The 10,052-nt window shown below is 49.2% G+C and overlaps 1 protein-coding gene across 1 annotated transcript in view; it reads left to right on the top strand.

The window, feature by feature from the left end:
* Positions 1–6,539, top strand: part of LOC119383923 (transmembrane protein KIAA1109) — a 199,247-nt gene extending 192,708 nt beyond the window's left edge. Inside the window, exons 11-12 of the mRNA XM_037652194.1 lie at positions 5,546–5,644; positions 6,531–6,539. Of these exons, the coding sequence (XP_037508122.1) occupies positions 5,546–5,644; positions 6,531–6,539 (108 nt within the window). The remainder of the gene's footprint in view (positions 1–5,545; positions 5,645–6,530) is intronic.
* Positions 6,540–10,052: the final 3,513 nt, after the last annotated feature.

Below are 10,052 nucleotides of genomic sequence, written 5' to 3' on the forward strand. Positions count from 1 at the left end.
ATGTCACCAGCGGCCCAATGGGGAATGGCGCTGCGTTGTGACGTAGGCCCGCGCAGCGCGCCAGCGTAGCGTGTCCGGACATGCCAGCGCGGGACGGAGCCGACGCTTGGCTCGCCAGACAAAGAGGCGCCCTGGCCGCCATCTTGGCGATTGCCGGTGCCTAAGTGCGCCCGGGCTACGCGGCCGGCACGCGCGCGGCAGCTGGGGAACGAGGCGCCAGGTAGGAGGACGCTCTCGATCCCCACAACCTTTCGCCTTTTCTACTGAAGAACCAAGCTTTCCTAGGTTAAACCTTTTCAGCAGCAATATCACTCTAGTCTTTACTTCCTTGCTTTTCACAGAAAGTGGTTTGAAATTCCTTTCTATGGCTTCCTCGGCCTTCTTAAAAAATCTTGTTCATTAATGATGACGAAGAACCCTCCTTGTCAGAAATGAGTACCCTTAGCTGATTGTTCAAACAAAACTTAACAATTGGTTGAACGCTCAATTTTCTACTCAATGGCTAACATTGCTCAAAACTGCTTGTGTGTAACAGGTGTTTAACAGAATGTGTTCAAGCAGTTTCGAGCAATGTTAGCCATTTGAGTAGAAATTGAGCGTTCAACCAGTTGTCAAGTTAAGGGTCAATGATCCAAACCAGTTAAGGGTCAATGTACAGGGCAGATTTTGTGCCCCTCCCCCCCCCCCCCTCTTAGGTGATTAGGGGGGGGCGCCCCCCCTGTGCGCACACCTATGCATCTGTGCTGTGGGTGTGTCCTATTTATAGCCTGGTAAGTGTTATTTGTGTGCGGTGTGACCTGGATACTGGTGTCCAATTCCCAAGATTCGGCTTGATAACATGTAGCATGGTCCCTCAATACTTTTTACTGGTCCTGAAACTCCCGCGAAAGTTTCATATAGGGACATAAGCGGCCACCAGAGGCGCCACCGTAAGCAGAAGGGCATTGATCTGCCATGCTTGGTAGGGCAGTTGCACGTTCGCAGAAGCGTTTGCCGTCAAATACACTTTTTCAGATATTTTCCTTCTTCCGTGTTCTCGCTAACAAATCATAGCAGTGATTAGTATTGTCAATATGGTACATGATGCGTGTTGTAAAATTGCCCAATTCTTTGAGTGCTGGCTTTTTTACTGAGGATGTCTATCAAGTGACGCGTGTGTTCGCGACGTTCCTACATTTCTCGATTCCTGCATAGTCGCTTTCGGGCTTAAACCAAACATTGTGACTGGTTCTAGACGACTGACAGGTTAACATATTTTGCACTACAGGTTGCAGAGTAGCCGTGCTCTGGCTGCACGTAACGCTCATTTTCGGACTATTGTCACTTATTCTATAGGGACATCACGAAGCTGCAAATAGAAGTTCGCGTGCCAATAAACAAGCCTGTATATTAGGCTAACTTGGCATTAATAGCTTTGAAGTACCTCTTGAGGGATATGTTAGGAAACATAGCTTTAAAAATCAAAAGCGCAGATTGAGATACCACAAAACGGAGAGGGATGCTACTGGTGCCTGCTTCTTTGCGGAAGCATGTCCTGTCCTTCATCTACGATGGACACCTCGGCGTGAACCGTTTTCGCGCCACAGCCAGGGGGGCTGGTCGACCATGGGGAGCCAGATAAAGACCATGGTAGAGAACTGTTCCAACTGCGCCACCACGCGGGGTCCAGCGAGCGGAGCCACTTGCTTCTTACTATGTTGCCTAGCCACCCCTAGGAGCTAGTCTTGGTGGACATTTTTTATCACGAAAGAGAGACTACCTTCTCCTCGTCGATTACTACTCAAGGTACCCGGAAGTGCTGTCCCTCCACACGATAAAGTCCACAGCGGTGATCTCTATCATCAAAAGGGTCTTCGCAAGGCATGGGATCCCGGATACCCTCGTCAGCAACAATGTACCTCAATTTTCGTCAGCAGAGTTCCGCCGCCTTCTCCCTTGTCACCTGCACTTTCCATGTGCCCGTAGTCCAATGGCGAAGTCGAGCGGATGGTGTGGACTGTAAAGGACTTTTCAAGAAAGTCTCATACTGGCCCTTGGCCCTCTTGTATAACGTAATGCACCTGGCGTGACCGGGTACAGCCCCGCTCAGCTGTTCATAGGGCGCAGCCTCAGGACTCGCCTTCTGGTCCCCCCAGCCATGCTGCTTCCAGGATCCCCTCACGCTACCGACTTCCACAGGCGGGACACTGCCCAAAGACGTCTGTGAGCGTCAAGAGTTTGACCGTCGGCATGCTGCGCAGGGGTTGCGCCCCCTAGAAGAGGGGCAGAGGGTCTGGATTCGCGACGCAGTGTGTGCTGCCACAGTTTTTAGCCCGGTGCAGCGTCCACGATCCTACGTGGTCTAGACAGATGCAGGTGCTCTCGTCCACAACCCGAGACAACTGGTTCCGCAGCAGTCTCCGTCATCAGATGGTTGTCACTTCGGCAGGTCCAGTCCATTGCCACAAGAATCCCAAAGCCCGCCACAGGCTCCAACGCACCCAGAGGCTGTGTGCAGCAGTCCAGCTCCTAGGGCGGTCACTCCTCTACCAATTGCATTGCCACCAGTTGCCCCGGCTACTCTCTCAAGGCTGTCAGTGTCGGTTGTGCGTACTCGGTCTGGACGTTGCGTTAGGCCACCAGTGCGGATGAACTTGTAAAGCGTGCCACGAGACATGTCGTTACGTTGCATACCTAATGGCAAGGTGTTGCTTCCTTTTATTTTCCCAAAAGGGGGGACGTAGAGGGCGTGTAAGTGCCAAGTACATGCGTAACTCTAGTAACTGGTGAAGGTAAAAACCTCGAGGCACTGCGCCGACCAAAATGAAAGTTAAAACACACAGCAAAGACGTTTCGGCTCCCACACGGGAGCCTTGTTCACAAGTGAAATGAAACATGCGTCAAGCAGTTCGCCTTATGTAGGCTTGAATACGTCACGCAGGCAGCGCGCATAAACTGGCGGCAGATTACCATCGCTCCTGTTGAGAGTGCGCGGTGTGGTCTGTATCACGAGCGACTCAAGATGAAGACGCCGTGCCAGTCCTTTTTCTCTAGCGAGAACACGTGCCCTCCCCCAGTCGATTGTGTGTCCACCTGACGCATGCTCAGCCAAAGCACTGGATTTCACATTTCCCTTCTTCACGTCATAATTGTGCTGCTTGAGACGCCGTTCAAAGTCACCAGTCTCACCAATATATACGTCGTCACAATCCGCGCATGGGACAGCGTACACCACACCGGGGAACTTCACTTTGGGTAGTCTGTCCTTCACATGTCCAACTGGCTGTGGATGTGTGCAAGACCGCTCTGGAATCGGATTGCAAGTCTAGCGGAAAGATCGCCTGTCGATGTACCGGACCTAGTTCGGCTTTTACGGTTCTGTTTGTCGAATACGTATTTTACTTTCGAAAAGAAAGTTGTACAAACAAGTTCACGGAATGGCTATGGGTGCTTCGATATCGGTAACCGCTGCTAACTGACGATGGAAGCGATTGAAAGCCGAGCCCTCTCCTCGTTCAGCCCGGCTCCGAAGGTGTTCTTCCGCTATGTGGACGACATTTTTGCATCATACGCCGCGAAGCGGTTCAGGCGTTCATTTCACACCTGAACAGCATGGAAGCAGCAATTCAATTTACGGTGGAGGAAGAAGTCGAAGCAAGCTCCCATTCCTTGATATGCTCATCGAAAGGAAAGGGCCCACTTTGACGTTTGGCGTGTTCAGGAAGACGACCCACACAGGGCGTTACTTGCATTTTGATAGCATGCAACCTGCTGCTCACAAAAGGGCAGTGGTTTCTACGCTTCTACGTCGCGCGCAGAAAATCTGCACAAGACAAGAAGACTACGCAGCGGACGTACGCTTGGTGCGGCGGGAATTGTCAGCCTGTGGCTATCCAAATTCCTTCTTGAACGCTGTCGAACGACAAATGGCACGTCCACAATTGCCCTGTGCTGCCTCTGGTAAAAAGCGCGCGGGGATACCGTATATCCCTTCCATAAGCGAAGCCCTGAGCCGTGTTCTGCGTTCATATAACGTCCAGGTGGCACATGTTCCAGACCAGAAACTGCGACAATCACTCGTGAATGTGAAGGACAGACTACCCAAAGTGAAGTTCCCCGGTGTGGTGTACGCTGTCCCATGCGCGGATTGTGACGACGTATATATTGGTGAGACTGGTGACTTTGAACGGCGTCTCAAGCAGCACAATTATGACATGAAGAAGGGAAATGTGAAATCCAGTGCTTTGGCTGAGCATGCGTCAGGTGGACACACAATCGACTGGGGGAGGGCACGTGTTCTCGCTAGAGAAAAAGGACTGTCACGGCGTCTTCATCTTGAGTCGCTCGTGATACAGACCAAACCGCGCACTCTCAACAGGAGCGATGGTAATCTGCCGCCAGTTTATGCGCGCTGCCTGCGTGACGTATTCAAGCCTACATAAGGCGAACTGCTTGACGCATGTTTCATTTCACTTGTGAACAAGGCTCCCGTGTGGGAGCCGAAACATCTTTGCTGTGTGTTTTAACTTTCATTTTGGTCGGCGCAGTGCCTCGAGGTTTTTACCTTCACCATGTATCATCCCGACCAGACGGGCTTCCGTCAAACATTAAACTTCAACTCTAGTAACTTTAGCCAAGTTAGTTATGGGGCGCCCTCTATAGGATGTAGTACATAAAGGGTGTACTGACAGTGAACTGGGGGATTTCTGTTGGGGACTGGGAGCGTGCGTGTTGACTCCGCGGCCCTCGGGCTTAGGCCGGCATCCTCGGCCACCTAGGCTCGAACCCGCCCACCAGACTACACAGTTGCGCACCACTATTTGACAATGCAACCAAATTGTTAGAAAATCTAGTTGCACATATGTGAGGGAAATTGTCGAGGGTGGACAATTACAAACACCATCAGATATGTGCATAAGTGTTCCATCAGTCACGCTAACGAATAAAGAATTGTGCTATTTGGCAAGACAATAGCACATCAGAAACGTTTCAGTGCGTTGCATACGAGCTTGGTTCGTGATGAGGCATGTGCGCCCACTCCACTTTCTTAAAATCTTTTCAGTAAACTTCACTTGTAACTGAGTGAGTGCCTATCCTGTCCACAATGCTTCTTCCTGTTTTGTGTTTTGTGTAGCTCAAGCATTTCACAATTATGTACCAACTGGCCCAGCAGTCAATGCTCACTATCCTTTGATGACAATGTTTGTGATTGCATGGCTTCTGGAAGTACTATATTGGGGACTCTTCAAAGATGGCGGATGCTTTCATTTTATTTTGTTGTCAGCACTGTCGTGGCATCAGAACTAGTTTCTATTGAGATACTCTTCAAGGCCCACAGGTTACGGAAAAAATTCATCAAAGACTTTGTCAAAGTATTCTCATACGGGAAGTGCAGGAATGTCTTTGTGTTAGAAATTTTGCTGACCTTATTGCGGAAAGCTCATATTGTATGAAGCTTTACTGTGTAGGCAACTGATGTAATGTGTGAAGTGGTTTTGTTTAGTGAGCCATATACAACTGGTTACGAATTTTTTCTTCCTAACAAATGTAAGTTTATGTTCTTCAGGAAACAGTGATAAGCCCACACATCCTGGACTTCCTGGAGCAAGCACTTGAAGCAATACCATGCAGCAGGCTGCAAAAGCATCACCTGTGGCATCAGTTGGTAAGATGTTACCTTCCACATTTATTTATTAGAATGTTGGCATTATTGTGGCGGGTTATCAGTATCGGCAGTGACTGAAGATGCTATTTCGGTTTCTGGAATGCTTCTTCTTGGGGCATTTCCTATTTGAACTCTATGTCTATCTTCGTTAGGTTAGTAAGTGGCTCAGCGATGTGGGAAAAGTTCTTTACAAAGTACCTGTAATAGGCACACAGACCGAGAAACCGATGTACCGCCTGCTTGGGGAATGTAGCGTTGGGAGCGGTCTTCTGGGGGTCGGGGCACATTCGAGCCCTGCTGATGACATGTCCTAGAAAGAGCAGTTCTTCGTATGCAAAGTGGCGCTTTTGCGGCTTCGGTGTAACCCTTGATGACCTGATAGCTTGAAGGACTGTTCCAAGGCCCCGGAGGTGTTCGTCAATGCTTGATGCAGAGACGACATCATCCAAGTAGACAAGACAAGTCTGCCACTTCAAGCCTGCCAGCGCTGTGTCCATCACCTATTGGAATGTTGCAGGTGCCGAGCGGAGTTCAAACGGCACGACCTTAAACTCAAACAGGCTGTCTGGCGTGATGAGGGCGGTCTTCTCTCTATCTCTTTCATCGACTTCAATTTGTCAGTAGCTTTTCTTCAAATCCATCGACAAGAAATACCTTGCGTCTCACAGCCGGTTCAAAGTGTTTTCTATATGTGTGAGGGGGTACACGTCCTTCTTCATGGCTTTGTTAAACAACGATAATCCACGCAGAACAGTAGGGATTCATCCTTCTTCTTCACTAATGCTATAGACGACGCCCACGGACTGTTGGATGGTTGCTTTATGTCGTCGCGCAGAATCTCTTCAACTTGTCTTATGGCTTCTTGTTCTCGCGCCAAACTCAATAGGGACTCTGACGGCGTGAACGAGCACCTTATTCCATTATGATATGGTGCTTTGCAAGTGGCGTTTGCTGAACTCTTGATGACAACAAAAAACAGTCTCTGTACTGTTGGATAAGGCTTCGAACCTGTTCGTATTTGCAGGGGGGAAGGCTTGGGCTGATGTTGAATGTTGGTTCAGGTGTTTGGTTCACCACTGCAGCTTCGGCAATATCCGAGAAGGCTAAGGCATCGCCAATGGCCGCAATTGCTTCTAGATGCGCTATTGTCTTGTCCTGGTTGAGGTGTTTGTACTCGTGGCTAAAGTTCATCAGTATCAAATACAAAGTGCGGTTTGTGTCAGTGTCCCTTCACTCACCCTAACGGACAAGGAATACCGATATCTTAGTCAATAATCAGAAGCATCTTGTTGTCTAAGAAATGCGAAGCATTTTTTGGCAAACCTCGGGCAATTTGATCGTTTCTATCTATCTATCTATCTATCTATCTATCTATCTATCTATCTATCTATCTATCTATCTATCTATCTATCCATCGATCCATCCATCCATCCATCCATCCATCCATCCATCCATACATCCATCCATCCATCCATCCATCCATCCATCCATCCATCCATCCATCCATCTGCCTACCTCTAGGCGCTCTCCTGGTCGTCTCAATACCTTGTAATATACCAAAATTGGCATAGCAGGGTATCAGTGTATGACGAACACGATTCGCTGCTTATGACATGAATAACGCAAAATACCTGTCGCGTACGTCATGAAACCATTTCTCTCAGTCACGTGTGGCACATACCCGGATACCAGATTTCATGTTATGCGGGTATGTGCCACAGGTGATACAGAGTCTCAACCAACACAGTAATGGCAAACACACATTGACACCCAAGGAAAGTGATAATAATAATAATTGTTGGCGTTTTATGTCCCAAAGCCACAATATGATTATGAGAGACGCCATAGCAAAGGCTCCGGGAATTTTGAACATCAGGTATTTGTTAACATGCACCGAGATTGCACAGTACACGGGCATCTAGCATTTTGCGTCCATCGAAATGTGACCGCCGCGGCCAGGATCGAACACGCGACCTTCGGGTCTGCAGCCGAGCAGCGTAACTGCTACACCACCGCGGCGGACGCAAGAAAAGTGAGGGAGATGAAGACACAACACCCCTGGAAAGCGCTCAAATACCATCCACTCGTCCACGCGTGGTCCGCATTGTGGACCACGTAGATTACAATAAAACTGGGGTCAATGCTTTCCTATAATAAATCTGCCGAGAGAACCAGGCCTCTTATCAGTACCGGTGACTTCAACATTGACTTCTCAAGACCCAAGAACGCCTGGTCCTTATACTACGTGAAAGGCAGCTTGGATGTGGACTGGACATCAAAAGACCTCGCTGCCACGTCCAGGACAGGAGGCATCACAGATCATTCTTTCGGAAGAGGCATCCACGATTTCCACCAGCTGTACTATACCTTGCACTTCAGTACACCTAGACCCCTTGTAGCCGTGATCACGAATGGATCCAATTTACAAGTCCGGTCCAGCTGTTGGTGCTCACTGATCACGGTGATGATGACCTTGTTAAGGAACTGTCAAGAACCTCTTCTATACATACAGGTTCGTGAAACGTGCATGCATTCTCCGCCATAACGGACAAGTGTAAGCATAACAACTGTAACGCAACTGTAACACCTGCAACTGTGACTGTAACGTATGTGCAGTGCGCCTGCACGTGCCACTCGGCTGCGTATCATATATCTAGTGAAACTTTCCTGAATGAAGCTAAGTGGCGAGTAATGCCTGTCCTGTGCATCTGTTTTCCTTCTTTGTCCTGTTCGGATTCGCGCTATAGAGTATTGAGAATATAAGCACTATCGGCGGCTGCAATTTCAATGGAGGCGAAAATGTTTGAGGCCCGTGTACTTAGACTTAGGTGCACGTTAAAGTACCCCAGGTGGTCGAAATTTCCGGAGCCCTCCACTACGGCGTCTCTCATAATCATATCATGGTTTTGGGACGTTAAACCCTAGATATTATTATTATAAAGAATATAAACACTACATATCAGCTTACCGCGTCTGGTGTTTGTAACACCCATGTTCCTGTTGGCATCGTTACGCAACTGTAAACAACTGGTTATATAATACATATGCGAATCTTCAACATATGAGTGTGTGTATACCACTTCCACATTTCTCTAGCATCATTCCGTAACCTTTCGCTCAATGTGAAAAATTATGCCACAGTCACTTTCCCACGCATGCTTCGCATAACATCGATTCCCATGGTACGTGGGACCTGCTCAATTTTTTTTTCTTCCCCGTCTCCCCTCCCTCCTTTTTCTCGCCCTCTTTATACCGGGTGTCCCAGCTATCGTTAGCCAAGGGTTACAAAATGCAATATTAAAGGTAGGCGAGGCAGGCATATTGCTGACAGTCACCTTGAGCACTACAGACAATTTTTGTTTTGTAATTAATAATTTGTTAATTAGTATTATTTAACTAAATTGCTAAATATTGACTTTAGGCTAGAAATGGGATTTGCAAAGTTTGTGAGCGTTAACGAACATAGTACGGTTTCAGGCACACCACATGCACGACCTCGGGTCAAGCTCGGCGCCTCTGAGAGTTCGTGATGCCGTCGGGGACAACCTCATAGTCGAGTGCGCCGAGACGTCGAAGTACTCTGTATGGTCCAAAGTATCGTCGAAGAAGCTTCTTGCTCAGTCCGCGTCGTCGTATTGTCGTCCAGACCCAGACACGGTCGCCGCGCTGGTACTTCACGAAGCGTCGTCGAAGATTGTAGCGACGGCTGTCAGTGTGCTGCTGGGTCTTGGATGTGCAGGCGGGCGAGCTGTCAAGCTTCTTCAGCACATTGTAAGTAAGTGGCGGCATCAGGATTTTCTTCATCAGTGCCGTTGGGTAGCATGACGTCGAGCGTCGCCGCCGGGTTTCTTCCGTATACCAACTTGTACGGCATCATGTGCGTCGTTTCTTGGACGGCCATGTTGTAAACGAAGGTCACGTACGGAAGGACGGCGTCCCACGTCTTGTGCTCGACGTCAACGTACATGGCCAGCATGTCAGCAATGGTCTTACTTAGACGCTCGGTGAGGCCATTGGTCTGCGGGTGGTAGGCGATGGTGCGGCAGTGGCTCGTCTCACTGTATTTGAAGATCGCCTGAGTTAGGTCCGCAGTAAAGGCGGTACTTCTGTCTGTGATGAGGACCTCTGGGGCGCCATGACGCAAGACGATGTTCTCCACGAAGAACTTGGCTACCTCGGCGGCACTGCCTTTGGGCAAGGTCTTTGTCTTGGCGTAGAGGGTGAGGTAGTCAGTTGATACGACGATCCAATTGTTGCCGGAAGTCGACGTCGGGAACGGCCCCAGTAGGTCCATCCCGTTTTGCTGGAACGGCCAGTGAGGTGGTTCGATTGGCTGCAGATGTCCCGCTGGCCTAGTCGGCGGTGTCTTCTGTCGCTGTCAATCTCGGCAAGTCTTAACGTAGTGGGC

This window comes from Rhipicephalus sanguineus, chromosome 2, assembly GCF_013339695.2.
Source record: "Rhipicephalus sanguineus isolate Rsan-2018 chromosome 2, BIME_Rsan_1.4, whole genome shotgun sequence".
Classification (NCBI taxonomy): Eukaryota; Metazoa; Arthropoda; class Arachnida; order Ixodida; family Ixodidae; genus Rhipicephalus; species Rhipicephalus sanguineus.